Here is a 17,559-nt window from a genome sequence, read left to right on the forward strand (position 1 = left end):
GAATCTTCCCCCTTATGTGCCCGACTCCACAGACCTGTATGCTGCCCGGCTCAGATGGTGTAAAATGATTACATCATTGCACCGCCTGCCTCTGATAGGGTACAGGCACTAGGCCTGAAGCCTATCAGAGGTAATGACGGGGCAGGGAGCCATCACTCCCATGCCCTGCCACAGCATCTACTGTATCGCCGTCCTGACGATGGCAATATATAATTGGCGGTGTACCACTGGCAAGGGTGGGCCCCTCGTTGGAAGGTAAACCTTCGGCTCTGTCTGAGGTCCTCCAGAGCACACTCTCAGTATTTTGCTCCATTCAGCTCTCCATCAGCCCTGACCACTGTACCATCCCAGCTGCTGAAAAACACCCCCACAGGTGCCACCACCATGCTTCACTGTAGCAATGGTATTAGGCAAGTGATGAGCTGTGCCTGGTTTCCTCCATAAATGATGCTTAAAAGTGGGACCAAAATGATGAATCTTGGTTTCATAAGACAAAAGTATCTTGTTTCTCACAGTCTGAGAGTCCTTTAGGTGCTTTCCCCCCCCCCCCCCCCCAAAACTTTCATGTGTCTTTTACTGAAGAGAGACTTCATTCTGGCCACTCGGCCACAAAGCCCAGATTGGTAGAATGCTGCAGTGAAGGTTGACCTTCTTGAAGTTTCTCCCATCTGCACACAGGATCTTTGGAGCTCAGCCAGAGTGACCATTGGGTTCTTGGTCACCTCTCTTACCAAGGCCCTTCTCCGGCGACTACTTAGTTTGTCGGGGTGGCCAGTTATAGGTAGAGTCCTGGTTCCTCTTAACTTCTTCCATTTAAGAACAATGGAGGCCACTGTGCTCTTGGGAACTTTCAATTCAGCAGAAATTTTTTGTACCCTTCTCCAGATATGTGCCTCAACACAATACTGTCTCTTAGCTCTACAGGCAATTCTTTCCTCATCATGGCTTGGTTTTTGCTGTGATATGCATTGTGAGGTGTGAGACCTTATATAGACAGAGATGTGCCTTTCCAAATTATGTCCAATCAACTGAATTTGGCACTTTAATCAAGGTTTAGAAACATCTCAAAGATGATCAGGAGAAAAGACAGCCTCCCAGAACTAAATTGCAAGTATCATAGTAAGGGGTCTGAATACTTATGTCCATGCGAAATTTAAGTTTTTCTGTTTAATTAATTTGTAAGCATTTCTAAAATTCTGTTTTCACTTTCTCATTAAGGGGAATTAAATGCAGATAAATGGGGAAAATGTAATTTTTTTTATTTTTTCAACCCCAAGGCCACAACTTAATTTTTTTTTAAAAAGTTAAAGGGTCTGAAGACGTCCCAAATGCACTTTAGATATATACAGGTGAAACTCAAAAAAATTAGAATATCGTGCAAAAGTCCATTTATTTCAGTAATGCAAATTAAAAGGAATTGCATTAATGCAGCTTAAAATTAGAATTTTGTGAAAAGGTTCAATATTCTAGGCTCAAAGTGTCACACTCTAGTCAGTAATTAATCCATACCCCCTGAGCAAAGGGTACCTCAAAATTGTGACTTTGGGGTTTCATAAGCTGTAAGCCATAATCATCCAAATGATAACAAATGAAGGCTTCAAATATCTCGCTTTGCATGTAATGAGTCTCTCATATGTTAGTTTCACCTTTTAGGTTGCATTACTGAAATAAATGAACTTTGCACAATATTAAAAGTTTCACCTGTACATAAGAGATTTTTCACCCTAGAAGACACAATTTTTCCCCTCCAAAGTGGGGGAAAAATGTCAGTGTGTCTTATGGGGTGAATACTAATGAGCGCTTTCATTATGGAAGCGCTCAGTCATTAGTACAGGATAACCGGGAAGTGGTGAATACAATGCTCCCTCTGCCGGCTCTGTACTCACCACTTCCTGGTCTTCGGCTGCTGCACGCTGTGCTGTGACCTGTGCGCAGCGTGAGGACGTTGTTGCGCTCTGTGACCTCACGATGTAAGACGTCGATCTGAGGTTTGATTGGGGGTCTGAGCTCAGGTCTGATTGGGGGTCTTATTAACATTGGGGGTCTGATCTGCGGTCTGATTGGGGCTCTGAGCTCAGGTCTGATTAACATTGTGGGTCTGAGCTTAGGTCATGAGCCGAGGATAGGTCATCAATATAGATAAAGTCAGAACATGTGAGGGGAGAAATAAACATGCATATATTGGTACTATACATAAATCTGCCCTCTGGTACCTTTGTATCATGCCTGTACCCTTGCAGCAATTACATCTGTAAATGTGTCACCCGTGCTATACGTGTATTGCCTGGTTTGCACCTTAAAATAACTTTCAGGGTATTGTATACACAGTGCTGTGAAATATGCAATATGGTGCGATATAAATAATGCGTAATAAACGATGCACTGATTATATATTATTATATACCCTATTATGAAATTATTTGCTCTGCAGGAGTTTATATAATAGGCAGATTTTATTTTGCAGAGTCGTATTTCTCTGATATTAGACAATTGAGGCAGAAATGCCTGATCCCTGGTTTAGCATCTACTGTGATCTACAGTTAAGGGATTGGAAATTAGCCTAAGGAAAGACTCCAAATATTTTTACATATTTGCTAATCTCTACCCTAGATTGAAGCAAAGACGAACAGAATGAAAAGCAGAAAACAGCTGAAGGCATGGCATTACAGTATTAACAATGGAGCTAGCAGCCCTATAATTACTCAGCTACAGCGCTCAGACAAAAGTTTTTAAATTGTTACTCACCTCTAGTAGCTGAACTGCACCTTCATGTTCCTTCTTGGCTTCGACCTGGGCCTTCAGACAAAGAAAAGAACGGAACATTGGGGTCATTTAGCAATATGCAAATCACAGGAACCCTAACATGTGAGTTAATGGTATCAATTTCAGCATGCGAGTGTACAACGGCAAATTACTAACTTGCAGGGGAGAGTAATCCCTGTTCAGAACTGCACAGAACAGTTCAGGTGTTAGAACATCTGTCATACCTTCCTCAAAGATAAGGACTGTCATTTCTTCCCCAGACAGTACAGATATAAAGCATTTATTGTCCTACACCAATAAAGCAGTATAAGAAATATCAGATTAGAAATCTCTGCACCATTTATCAACACAAGCAAAATCAATGCCCGTCTCAGCTCATGGTTGCATGGAAACAGAATGAGAATGAGTTTACTTTGTCTTTGACCAATATTTAGCTCCGTTAAAACGCTTTTAACCTTAATAATAACTAAATGGAGTTTAAAATTGCACATAGCATGTTGGCTGTGATTACACAACTGGCCTCAGCTACCAGCTTGTGCACTTGGTCCAGCATTTACTTTACAGTTCTTCATTGACACCCCTTGTGCACTGAAACCCTAATTTATATAAAGAATAAATGTATTTTTTCTCAGGAGCAACACAACTGATTTTCACACACAGCAGGATCAACCCTAACAGGCAATATTTATTTATAGCGCTGCCATATTTTGCAGCGCTTTGCAGACATTAGCATCCAACTGTCCCCAATGGGGCTCACAATCTATGTTCCCTATCAGTATGTCTGGAGTGTGGAAGGAAACCCACGCAAACACGGGGAGAACATGCCAACTTCATGCTGATGTTATCCTTGGTCGGATTTGAATCTAGGACCCCAGTGCTGAAAAGCACCAGTGCTAACCACTGAGCCACCGTGCTGCCCCTATATGCCTGGTTTAATAGATCCTGCTGGTAGTTTTTTTCCCCAAAGAATAATTTATCATTTATGAAAAAACAGATCATGATGTTCCATCAACAGATCTCATTCATTTAGATTGATGCATTGATTCCCTCTGTATCAGTGCTCCAATACCTGCACAACCAGCAGAATAGATACTAATGTCACACAACAAGGATACAACATTAGAAGCATCACAGTAGCTTTACTTGATAGTTTTCTGGCTATGATATGATTGTCTCTGCTGCCAGTTACATCCAGGGCCGATTCTAGCCTTTCTGCTGCCTGAAGGGAAAATTGAAATGGCACCCCCCTCCTATGTGCAAAATTCTTTATCCAACCCCTCCTTCCAGCCCTACTGTTAGGTCTCCTACACATAACCATATCCGTTTTGCAGTTCACAAATCACAGATCCGGTCAGTGTGCATTTTTCGGTGGCCCACTGTAGAAATGCCTATTTTTGTCTGCAAAATGGACAAGAATAGGACATGTTCTATAATTTGTGGCACGGCCACATGGATGCAGACAGCACAAGGATTTAGAAAAGAATGGGTCCCCATTTAATCCTCCAAAAAAGATGACAGGATTTGGACCAGAAATACGGTCGTGTCCATGAGGCCTTATAGACATATCTAGATGTGTAATACCCCAGAGCGGTATTACCATTTCTTCACCGTGCTGCTGTCTTTAACTGCTAACCACAATGCCATCTTTGTATGTATTTATTTCCAGGTCCTTCACCATTATGCAGTGATAATATTGTTATGCAACTGTTTTGCTCATGTACTAAGCATGGTTCACCAGCAGGTGGCAGCGTATATGGCAGATCTATCCTTAGACAGAATGGAACTCACCATTCCATTCTCCCCCCTTGGGGCAGAAGGGAGCCAGTCCTGCTTCCTACCAGAAGGGAGGGGTGGCAGTTCTAGTTTTTTCCAGTTTAGACTCTATAGTGGAGCCAAGAGGACATGAAAGATGTAGCATCAAGGGGAAAATGTTCTCCGGCTGCGGCAGGAGTCTCTTCAAAGGGATGTAGCTCATAGAGCCCCCTGACTCCTTGCTAATTTACTTACTGAGTGTCAGGAGGGGGACAACAGCCAAATGCACCCCAATCCAGGGATAGCAGAACCGACCAAAAGTCCAGTAACCAAACCTAAGCCGAATTTAGCACAGCAGAGAGAGAAATCAGAGTTATCAAGTTTGCCTGCCAGTTCATGCCAAAGCCTGCTGGAACCAAGAGAAAGCCTTAATATTGTTTGGATGCAAGTTTTCCCAAGTAAAGCTGTTGAACTTTATTAAGGTCTGGACTCAATATTTATTCTCCACCTCCACCATTAAATATCCCCCCTTTATTGCTTTGAAGCCTAACCCTGGGGATCGGCTGTATCTAGGTAGGAGCACCGTGACACACACAGATACTATCAAGGGCCGCACCACACCAGTCGGAATTCCACTAAACCTGGGACACAATCGGCCCTGGGGGGCAGCACGTTGCAAATGAACATTACATACAGTGTTACAAAACTTTCAGAGTAATACAGCACCACATACTTCTTACATCCAGTGACGTCTCCTCTGATATAGACGTCCTCTTTCCTCATCTTCTCCATTCAGAGATCAGACCTCCATGATAATGTCTTTCAGCTGCATCTGAATTTGACACACAGATATCTCTGGTTCCTCAATTTTCTCTCTTCCTCTTCTCCTGGTGCCCCAACATTGTCATCCTGCTGCTACCCTCAAACACTATACTGCAAAAATAACCCCAATAGCTCACAGACTGCCCTTAATAGTAATATTGCCCCCTACAGTACCCCCAATAGCAACTCCATTAATAGTAATGCCCTCAATATTGTGCCCAATAATTATACCCCCACAGTACCCCCAATATTAATAATGCCCCCATGGGGCATTAAGGACCCCTGTGGTGCCCCATCAGTAACAAAGCCCCTCCATAAGGCACCCGTTAGAGCCCCCAGTAGTAATAAAACCCTCATAGTGTCTCCAGTAGTTATTATGTCTCACCCGTAGTAGCCACAGTATTTATAAAGCCCCAATGCAGGGCCCCCTGTGGTTATAATGACCCCCTGTAGTGTACCCTGTATTATAATGCCCCCTGTAGTTTCAGTACATATAATGCATCCCCTTGTAGTTCTCCGACCTGTATTATAATGTCACCCCTGTAGTGTCTCCTGTATTATAATTATCCCTGTATTAAAATGTCCACTGTAGTCATCTGGCCTTGTGAGAGAAATTGATTTTAGTTGAAAACAGTTGTACTTCGAGAGTAACATCAAGATATCAATTTTGTCTTCTTCCCCCTTTTCTGTACCAGTACTTTTGAAGTAAAAAACCCGTTATTTTTCTCTAACCTATTATGAAACTATCATTTATAGGAACAATAAATAAAGCTTGAATTGCAAATAGGAAGTACCCGCTTGAGCAAGCATGATATTAAGACACAAGAATTAGACATTTGGCAATTTTTCAGAACATATACATTTAGATCTTATATTTTAGCACGTAGCTGTCTGAATTAAAGGGAACCTGTCACCGGAATTTTGTGTATAGAGCTGAGGACATGGGTTGCTAGATGGCCGCTAGCACATCCGCAATACCCAGTCCCCATAGCTGTGTGTGCTTTTATTGTGTAAAAAAACTGATTTGATACATATGCAAATTAACCTGAAATGAGTCCTGTCCCTGACTCATCTCAGATTCATTTGCATATGTATCAAATCGTTGTTTTTTTTTATACAATAAAAGCACACAGAGCTATGGGGACTGGGTATTGCAGATGTGCTAGCGGCCATTAGCAACCCATTTCCTCAGCTCTATACACAAAATCCCGGGGACGGGTTCCCTTTAACTTCTGTATTCTGTCTTCTCATTCCTGATTGGTTACTTTATTAAATTATTTTGATTGGTCATATTAAAAATGATAGCTAAAGGGTGGTGACTAGACCCCCAATGTACAACTAAAAATTGGCTCTACGGGCGTTGCCTGGCAGGTGTCTGCCTGTTAGATTCTTAGGTTGACCGCATTCTCTGGCACGAGGGGAACTTATTCGAATCCCACAGGCAACCAGGTAAAGTCCCCTAATTTGGGACTTGTCCTAAATTGCAGCAACTGTCCTGTATTACAATGCCCCTGCAGTGTTCAGGCCTGTATTACAATGTGTCCCCTGTACACCTCCGACCTGTATTATAACTCTCCTCTCATCAGCCCCCTCCTCCCGGAAGTATAATAGTGGTAGTATATATAATGCTCTCCCCCCAATATTGCTTCCGTAGTATAATGCCCCCTCTGCAGCGGTAGTATATATAATGCTCTTCCCCTGTAGTATAATAATCTTGTATATATAATGCTCTCCCACCTGTAGTATAATGCCCCCTGCAGTGATAGCATATATAATGCACCCCCCTGTTGTATAATGCCTCTGTTTACATAATGCTCTACCCTCTGTAGTACAATGCTTCCATTTATACAATGCCCTGTATACAAAATGCCCCCCGGTGATATACGGCCCTAGTATATATAATACTCTCACCCCATAGAACAATGCCTCGGTACATATAATGCTTTTCCCACGTAATACAATGCCTCCGTTTATATAATGCTATGCCCCCTGTAGTATAGTATCCCATATATATATAATGCTCTCCCTTCCATATTATAGTGCCCCCATACATATAATGCTCTTCCCACCTCCCCCATAGTATAGTTCCTCCATATATATAATGCTCTCTCCCCATGTAGCTTAGTGCCTCATATATATAATGCTTTCCCGTTCTTAGTAGTATAGTGCCCCCAAATATGTAATGCTCTCCCCCATAAGTATAGTGCCCCCATATATAATTCTCGCCCCCTTGAGTATAATGCCCCCATATATATTATTCTGCCCCTGTAGTGCCCTGAGTAGTTCCATGCATATATATATTGGGGAAAAAAAATACTCCCCTGTGTCACATACTGTACTCCGCCTCTGTCTGCAAGGCAGGCAGTCACGATTACATCACCGCTATTTCCTGGCCTAAAGCCTATGAGGCTGAACAACAGTGATGAGAGCCAGAGGCTCTCATGCCCAGCGGCAAATTGCTGCCCCTCTGAGAGTCGGTTGCCACCTGAGACGAAATTCTCATCTCACCGTATGACTGAAGCGGGCCTGGTTACAGTACATACCAATTTGTCCTATTTAAAGAGATTATCCTATGAATAATGATGAGCGCAGTGATGTCATCGCAGATCCTTCTATCTTCATTCAGTAGGACCTGCGATGACATCACCGGTCTCACCATGTGGTGAGCGCAGTGACGTCAATGCAGGTCCTTTGGCAGGTCCTGCTGAATAAAGATAGAAAAAAGAGACAATGCAGCAGCACCCTGCAAATCAGATAAAGTACAACAATGCCATAGTCACAAAAATTATAGTGCTAATGCTACGCTTATTTATAAAGTGTGATACTTGGCCAATGCATTTTGTACAAAACCATCTGAGCCCGTCTGCCGTACGTCAAGGCGATCTCTGTTAGACGGGTCCTAACACTAAATACTACCTGTTATGCGCCATAATGGCCGCCATAAAATTCAGGGAGTGTTGGATCCACATGCATGCTGGATCCACTCTGCCTTTTTCCATTTTTGGTGCCATAATGGCCTCCATTACAAGGGATGCAGGTACCAACATGCATGCCTAGCCCACTCTATACCTTTCATTGTGCCAGACAGCTTCCAATGAATGTAATGAGAGCAGGCTACAGCTTTATACTGAAACTAATTAAAATCAGCCTATGGGGCAGACAGGCTAATCAGAAGTGCACGACTCTCTGGAGTGCACTGCTGCATTGCAGGGTGCATGGCAGCATGCACCTGCGCACTGGGAGGTGCTGACTAACCCCCTTTTTTTGCAGAATAAAGATAGAAGACACTGCTGCAACGCAATCAATTAGATGAGGTGAGTAGGTTTTTGTTTTGTTTTTAACCCCTAAATAGCCATATTATTTTGCATTCTGCCTTAAGAATGCTATTAATTTTCCGCTATAACTATGTTATAACGGAAAATAATAAAATCACCCAAACACTGAACCTGGACTTTGCAGTTTGGGTTCGCTCATCCCTACTATTGACTAGTGTTGATCGAGCACCAAAGTGCTCGGGTGCTCTGGCCGAACACATCGGGAGTATAATGGAAGTCAATGGGAGAAACCGGGCATTAAACCAGGCACCCCCTGCTCTGAAGAGGGGAGGGTGCCTGGTTCATAGGAAAAGGTCAGAAATTGATGGAAACACCACCGAAATGGTCCAGGAACAGCATGGGGAGGATGTCTCGATCCATCTTGGACTCCCAGGTCGCTGCTGGGAACCATGTTGTCCGAGTAGTAAGCCACTTTTACAGACTGACAATAATACGCACAAAACCGAGAAAAAAAAAGAATTTTAGAGGAAAAATTGTTAAGAAACATTCTTTTCTGTATATTTACTTGTATATAAAGTGCAAGTGCTGCCAAAAATTACAAGGAAGGGGTACTCCGATACAACCTGTATATCACATAATAGAGGGCCTCATTTACATTGTGGTATAATAGTTCAGGTAGTGGGACTCCTACACTCACAAAGCCTATGAACTAAGTGAATGGGCTGCCAAAAATTACAAGGATACGGCACTCCAAAACACCTTTTGTTACACATAAAGGAGGGCATCATGCACACCCTTGAAAAATTATTATTGATAGCCTGCTGGTGACCTTCAAAAACATTTGGAGCAAGGGCCTGCTGATCTGACCATCTAAAACATTAGGGGAGAGGGCCTGCTGCCGCATTGGTGACTCTAGAAAACCTCTGGGCGATTGCACGTCCACGTCTGCCCTATCAACTTTCGATGTTCTTTTCTGTTCCTACCATGGTGATCACGGGTAACGAGGAATCAGGGTTCGATGCCGGAGAGGAAGCCTGAGAAACGGCTACCACATCCAAGGGAGGTCAATGGCTGAAATCAGATTGGCTGTTATTGCCTTGACCCTTTTTTTCCCTAATTGTAAACCACCCAGAGAGGGTGGTTCAAGTTATTAAAGCACAAGGGTCCAAGTAAGGCAGCAGGCACGCGGCAATTACCCACTCCCAACTCGGGGAGGTAGTGACGATAAATAACAAGAGGCCCTGTTATTGGAATGAGTACACTTTCCGTTAATGAGGATCTATTGGAGGGCAAGTCTGGTGCCAGCAGCCGACTTGCTCCAGCCCTCCACAACGTTCACCCAGTGTGCCGTCATGGTGAGGATTGTGTTGACCAGACTCTTGGCTACTGAGACTGGACTTGTAGGTGAGGGCCTGCTGCCGCTTTGTTGACTCTAGATAACTTCAAGGCGATTGCACGACCCCGTAATGGCGATCCATTTAGATGTCTGCCTTATCAACTTTGGAGCAATTTTTCAACAAGGACCTTCTGGTATAGCACCGTTTTGCTTGTCCTCTCCACCAGAGGAATGAGAGATGAGAAGTTCTCTTTGTAGCGGGGCTCAAGAAGGGTGAACAACCAGTAATCCGTGTTGCCTAAAATGCATATAACGCGTGGGTCGTGGGAAAGGCAGCCTAACATGAAGTCAGCCCCTGTAAAACATTGTATACGAGGGCCTGCAGGTGAGTTTACCCTGTAAAACATTATATGCGAGGGCCTGCAGGTGAGCTGACCCTGTAAAACATATATGTGAGGGCCTGCAGTTGAGCTGACCCTGCAAAACATTATATGTGAGGGCCTGCAGGTGAGCTGACCCTGTAAAACATTATATGCGAGGGCCTGCAGTTGAGCTGACTCTGTAAAACATTATATGCGTGGGTCTGCAGGTGAGCTGACCCTGTAAAACATTATATGTGAGGGCCTGCAGGTGAGCTGACCCTGTAAAAAATGATATGCGAGGGCATTATATGCGACGAATAAGCATGTTGATATGATAGAAGAGGACGAGGATGAGAAAAGGAAGATTTAACCATATAACCTTTTTTGTGGTGGAAGGGGTGCATGGGAATACAGTGTATTGAGTACATTAAACAACACATTTAAAGTGCCTTTGTTCATCCGCTTTTCTCTGGTGGAGTCGAGAAGTCTGGGGCAATACAGGCCTTGTTAATTTTTATAAGAGTCAATCTGTCAGCATTTTCAGTTGACAGGCAGATACGCTTATCTGTTATAATGCCACCAGCAGCACTAAATACACAGACAAAATGCTGGCGGCAGGGCAGGCCAGCACCTCCAAGGCATAGAGCACCAGTTCGTGCCACGTGTCCAGCTTGGATATCCAGTAGTTGTAAGGCACTGAGGGATCACTGAGGATGCTGACACGTTCTGCTATATACTCCTTCACCATCTTCCAAAACTTTTCCCTCCTTGTGACACTAGGCAGTGCATCATGGTGAGGGTGCTTGCGGGGTGTCATGAAACTGTCCCAGGCCTTGGAGAGTGTTGCCCTGCCTCTGTTGGAACTGTTGTGTGTTCCCCTTGTCTCCCCGCCTCAGTTGCCCAAGGAAGTACAGACTCTGCCGCCAGCGTTGTCAAATGGAAATTTCTGGTGCAATTTTTCAACAAGGACCTTCTGGTATTGCACTATTTTGCTCGTCCTCTCCACCTGAGGAATGAGAGATGAGAGGTTCTCTTTGTGGCGGGGGTCGAGAAGGATGAACACCTAGTAATACATGTTGTCTAAAATGCGTATAACGCGCGGGCCGCGGGAAAGGCAGCCTAAAATGAAGTCAGCCATGTGTGCCAGAGTACCAACAGGCAAGACTTCAACAACAGGAGGATGACTGTCCATTTCCTCATCCTCTTCCTCCTCTTCTGCCCACCCACGCTGAACAGATGGAATTAAAATTCCATTTGTACTACCCTCTGTAGCGGAGGCAACCGTCTCCTGCTCCTCCTCTTCATCGTCCAATTCGCGCTGAGAAGACGGATGGAAGGTGGTCTGGCTATCACCCTGTGTAATGTCTTCTTCCCAGATTTCCACTTCTTCCACATGCAAAGCGTCGTCCTTAATTGTAAGCAGCGAGCATTTGAGTAGACACAGAAGTGGGATGGTTACGCTGATAATAGCGTTATCGCCGCTCACCATCTGTGTTGATTCCTCAAAGTTTCTTAAAACCTCACAGAGGTCAGACATGTATGCCAACTCCTCGTTTCTGATTAGGGGAAGCTGACTGGAGAGGTGATGACCATGTTGCAGCTGGTATTCCACTACTGCCCACTGCTGCTCACAAAGCCTGGCCAACATGTGGAACATCGAGTTCCAGTGCGTGCTCACGTCGCACAACAGCCGGTGAGCTGGCAAGTTAAAGCGCTGCTGCAGCGTTGACAGACCGGCTGAAGCTGTCGATGACTTGCGGAAATGTGCACACACACGGCGCACCTTCACTAGTAGCTCAGACAAATTGGGGTAGGTTTTGAGAAACCGCTGACCCACTAAGTTTAAGATGTGGGCTAGGCATGGGATGTGTGTGAGCTTCCCGAGCTCCAAAGCCGCCACCAATTTACGGCCATTATCACACAAAACCATGCCTGGTTGTAGGTTGAGTGGCGAGACCCACAGCTCAGTCTGGTCTCTTATCCCCTGCAACAGCTCTGCGGCGGTGTGCTGTTTGTCCCCTAAGCATATCAGCTTCAGCACGGCCTGTTGCTGCTTCCCCACTGCAGTGCTACACTGCTTCCAGCTACTGGCTGATGGCTGACTGGTGCTGCACGCGGATAATTCGGAGGTGGAAGTGGAGGAGGAGGCGGAGGAGGAGAAGTGGGGGTTGGTGCTGGCGGAAACCCTGATGGAATTAGGGCCCGCAATCCTCGGCGTCAGTAGGACCTGTGCTATCCCAGGGTACGACTCGCTCCCGGCCTCCACAATGATCACCCAGTGTGCCGTCAGGGAAATGTAGCAACCCTGGCCAAATGCACTTGTCCATGTGTCTGTTAGTTAAGTGGACCTTCACAGTAACTGTGTTTGTCAGGGCACGTGTGACGTTTCTGGACACATGTTAGTGTAAGGCGGGCATGGCACACCTTGAAAAATAGTGGCGGCTGGGGACAGAGTACCGCGGGACGGCCATCGACATCAGGCTGCGGAAGGCCTCAGTGTCCACAAGACTAAATGGTAACATTTCCAGGGCCAGTAATTTTGAAAGGTGCGCATTTAGTGCTATGGACTGTGGGTAAGTGGCTGGGTATTGTGTTCAAATGCCTGGGGTAAGGACATTTGGACGCTGCGCTGGTACAGGGAAGTGGATGTAGTCACTGATGGTGCTTGCGCAGGTCCACGTGCAGGGCGGGAGGCATCCTCGCCTGCGCCTTCGACAGGCGATTGGCCAGCACGTACCATAGGGGAAGAGGAGGTAGTGATGTGACCCGCAGACACAGATTGTGGACCCAGGCATTCGTCCCACTTATTACGGTGCTTGGATGCCATGTGGCGGATCATGCTAGTAGTGGTGAGGTGGCTAGTGTTCGTGCCCCGGCTCATTTTGGTGTGGCACAGGTTGCAAACTACTATTCTTTCGTCGTCCGCACTTTCTTAAAAAAAGCACCATACTGAGGTACACTTACCCCTTGGCAGGGGAGATTTCCGCAAGGGGTGCTCCGTGGAACAGTTGCGGGCCTGTGTATTCTACTTTCTGTCCTGGCTCTTTAAAGCGGTTGTGCCACTTGTCCCGACCAACAGATATCGCTGTTAAATCACTTTGCCCAAATACCACCATTTATCAAAGCTGCCTTATTCTAACGTTATCAGACTACCATTGCGCCCTGTGGGAAATCAGTTTTGATTTCAGTTGCTGTTGGTTACGTCCTGTAGTAGAACCCTGTAATACAGGACGCACATGCTCACAGCATGTCTTTTCCTTCCCTTCAATAACCACTCCTCTATGTGCAGTGCCAGTTACATGTCAGTTATGAATAGATCGATAGGCAATAGACAGATAATGACAGAGATAGAAAGAAGGATGAATTTTCCTCTAACAAATGATGGATGGACATTAGCCCAAGTTGCGTCTGTTATCAATCCAGTTACACAGAACATTTTGAATATGTGGAGGTAGACAATTAACTGGTTAGTGTCACATGTCCTTCTGGTGGCAGCATACATCTCACTGCCCTAAGGCATGATGGGACAGCACTCACATGACAAACCTGGAAGTTGGATTCAAGCATGGGGGATAAGGTCCCCTTCACATATATTAGTTGTATCTGGCCAGTTACTTCAGGCTAGTAGCCAGACACAACTGATATATGTGTATGGGCACCTCAATGCATAGATCCAGTATCTATATACTGATGCATGCAGCATTTTTCTGTCCGGCGCTGTTTGACATCAGCACCAGATGAATATGAACCATCCCATAGAAAACTATGGGATCAGTTCTAACTTCATTTTCACTCAAGCGTTTTCTACTTCACGCTGGAGAGGAACTGAACTGGATCGCCAGATAAATGTGAAGCAAGCCTAAGAGAAAACTGCAAATACGGCAAATATGGGGAAAAAAAATTGATAAAAACAAACAAAACAATCCAAGGAGGAATGAGCGCTAGAGTACTAGATGAAAATAAACCTTAGAGTGAAAAGTAGTTTATGGCACAACCATTTTAACTTCCTTCTTTGTCTGGACTTTTTTGCAAATCAAACAGCCTTGCATTACTTTTTCAGACTATTTACTTTGACCAGCTACAGCCCCTCTGTAGTAACTCAATTACAGCATCACATAACAAGTGCAATGCTCATCTGTGGGCGTCTGTGTCTAGGTCTATCAAGACAACAATAGAACAGTCAAACTGTTATCCCAATTATGCAATCTACTATTTTACTAGCTGATAACATTTCCCCTCACAGCAGAAGTAAAACCGATAATGGGTTCCCTATCTATATAGGAGTTCTATCTATTTGTGCTGACTATTACAAAAAGATGATATTGTATATTTAATTTACAATAGCATAGTACTGCCAAAATGAAAAAGAAGAACAGCTAAAATTCAAATTTAAAAACAAATTTCTATGAATATTGAGTTAAAAAAATACCCCTTTCTGCTGAAACTGTCCTTTAAAGTTACTTAGACAGAGAGGCGGCAACATAAGTGGCCTCTTACCTTTTGTAGAAGCTCAATCTCCTGCTGTTTTGCATTGAGAACAGCCAACGCTTGCTCATGCTCTAATTCCAGCTGTTGCCGCCGCTCAGCAGCCTCTCGCATATGCTGTTTGGATGAACACAGAATATCAAATGCATCAATCTAATTGTCCTGCATATCAGGAGTGAACGTTAAAAATGACAGCAACCGAAGAAATACACAAAGAGTTCCAGTTTTAACTAATTTTTATATACCTTGGCTAGTCCAATAAAAAGACTTCTTTTTTCCAAATGATACAATCTAATAACCAAAATGTAAAGGGGTTGTCCAGCCGTATTATGCTTACTATACATGGATCACAGGGGGTTGAAATGCAAAATAAGCCAGACTCACCTTCACTGATGCCCCACCACTGCCATTCCTACACTGCTCTGGTTCCCGCAACTGCCCGGGAACAGCCTGACGCATTTGTTACTGCCTAACGGATAACTGTAATGGGGACTAGAGGAGACCTGGCCGCCAACCCGGCAAACATGACGAGAATCGGCCAGGCCTGTACCTTTCCTGATAGTTCAATGTAACAGTATAATAGTCCTTTGGTATGTAGCAGCAAAGGATAATAAGCCGAGCACAGGACTAGACGGTTGATGGATATATGGTAGCCTCAGAAGAAGAGAATTACAGTCCCCCAGGTGTTAGATAGTCCAGTGTCTGTCTTTTGCAGTATATACTGCTAGAAATGCAGCCTGATGGAGACACAGATGCACACTCAGTCCTCACACGTGGTTTGGAATTTAAGATGTAACAGAACCGTAACTCACTTCTGGCATATGTCTGGCAAAATTTTTCTTATTGCAGCAGATGTACTATTGCAAATGTGCCATTATTCTGCCACACAAGCCTTACACCATATTTTTTAGGGGTTTTAGACACCTTTTCTGCTGCGCCCAGAAAGGGTGTATGTCTTAGCAATGAATAGGTGTGGCTTAATTAGGAAGGGGTGTGGCTTCAACCATGTACTAAAGTTGTGTCAGGAATTTTGTTGCAAGTTTCTGGCCCAAAGTAAGGCAACTAATAGGTGGTATAAACAGACTACTCTATAGGTGGACCAGGCTTATCATTCAGCATTAGCCGCTAGCATTCAGCTTTTATTTTGTTAACTACCCTAGAACAATCAATCATGCTCTCTGATTTTTAGCTTTGGGCAGCTTGTGACAGTTTTGATACATGGGGCCCATGAGTATTTCTATACATGTGCTGTATATACCTGGAAGATTTGGAGAAGTATAATAAAGCTATAAGATCCAAGTCAACAGAAGACACAAACCAGGAAAAGGTCCTTAGTTATTGATCAAACCCATGTTTAATATAGCTTTTAAATTAATCTTGATAACAGAGGAGACTTATAAAGCCTTGGTGAATACCATTTGCTTTTGTTCCAGTCAGGCCGCTGTTGAGATAATTATGGACTAAATTATGAAGACAGGCAGAAACACACCTTTATCTGTGAGTAACCAGAGAGTAATAGGGCAAACTATGCAAACCGGGAATGCTAGGCTGTGGTTGTAAAAGTGGCTGATTAAAGGCATTATCTGTACATAATAACCAGCTGGCACCTGATATTGTTGACAGCCTTTGATTAAAACACTTAAAAACAGTGGAAAACTACACATTTCATGCATGACAAATGTCCTTCCTGTCTCTGTGGATCAGACATCTGTAGCATGACATCCCACGTAATGAGTGTCAGTGCATTTAACCCACTGTGTACTCTGATATCTTGCAGCAGAGAGACCTCAAGATCAAAATGCAGAAGATAAGTTTAGATAAATATGATATATAACTGCTTAATGTAAAGGTGACCACACTCATTGGTCAAAACAGACTATTTCAACTGAGGCGACCAATGAGGACAGCTCATAATGGCCTGCAAAGAAGTCAGACCTGTGGAAATTTTCTTCTGATAGAAAAATGATCTTTCTTTGAAAAAATGCTTCAGGGAGGCTGTTCGTTCTTCGCCCGCTTTCATCAAACATGTACTGTATGGCCTGCTGAACAACTGTAATGGTCAATATGGAGTAAAATGTGTATGACGGTGTGTGCAAAATAATTGTTCACCACATGGTTAACTGCTATTCAACCATCAACAAACTTCTAATGTGTATGGCTACCTTAAGCCAAAGGGTAGAATAAATCCTCACATTAACAGTGGATACAAGAGAGACCAAGACATCTCGAGACCTAATGTGTGAATTTCTGTGTGCTTCTTGTCAGCCAAATGAAAACCCAAAGGAAAAAAAAAAAAAAATCAACATTTGGCAACCACACCAGATGGTTTTATCACACAGCATGAACATTTACTCAGCATCTAGCTAGAATTTCTGCTAATCCCAAACATTTCTATAATCTCCTAATAAGATAACACTCATAAAATTATGCTTCAGAAACTTTTCATCTCAAATTCTAGTGTGGAACTGCCATTTTAAGATTTTTGGACTCTCACGAGAGAGCAAAGCTGTGGAGCAATGATACTGTAGATTTGTGCTCCAATGTGTGTGTGGTGCTTTGTGGGTCGTCAGGATGTTCCACTGAAGTTTACTGGTGTCCAATATTTCATATATTACAGCATAACATATTGTATATGAACTACATGACTACTGAAGCCACGTGAGTAAACACAAAAAAGAAAGATACACTCATAACTGCCTAGTAATCACAAACCCATAAGAATGGCCACTGTTCTCTTTGAGAATAACCATTGGATTCCCCCTAT

General features: G+C 43.9%; 1 protein-coding gene across 14 annotated transcripts in view; it reads right to left on the minus strand.

The window, feature by feature from the left end:
* RIMBP2 (RIMS binding protein 2) overlaps positions 1-17,559 on the minus strand; it is a 573,825-nt gene that overhangs the window by 188,454 nt on the left and 367,812 nt on the right. For all 14 annotated transcript variants that reach the window (XR_005776163.1, XM_040416249.1, XM_040416247.1 and 11 more), the window contains 2 exons: positions 14,808-14,912; positions 2,746-2,796 (listed from right to left, as the gene is read on the minus strand). Coding sequence is in view for 13 of the 14 variants with exons in the window: in XM_040416249.1 (XP_040272183.1) it covers positions 2,746-2,796; positions 14,808-14,912 (156 nt within the window). In the remaining variant the exon portion in view is untranslated. The remainder of the gene's footprint in view (positions 1-2,745; positions 2,797-14,807; positions 14,913-17,559) is intronic.

This window comes from Bufo bufo, chromosome 2 (genome assembly GCF_905171765.1).
Source record: "Bufo bufo chromosome 2, aBufBuf1.1, whole genome shotgun sequence".
Taxonomy (NCBI): Eukaryota; Metazoa; Chordata; class Amphibia; order Anura; family Bufonidae; genus Bufo; species Bufo bufo.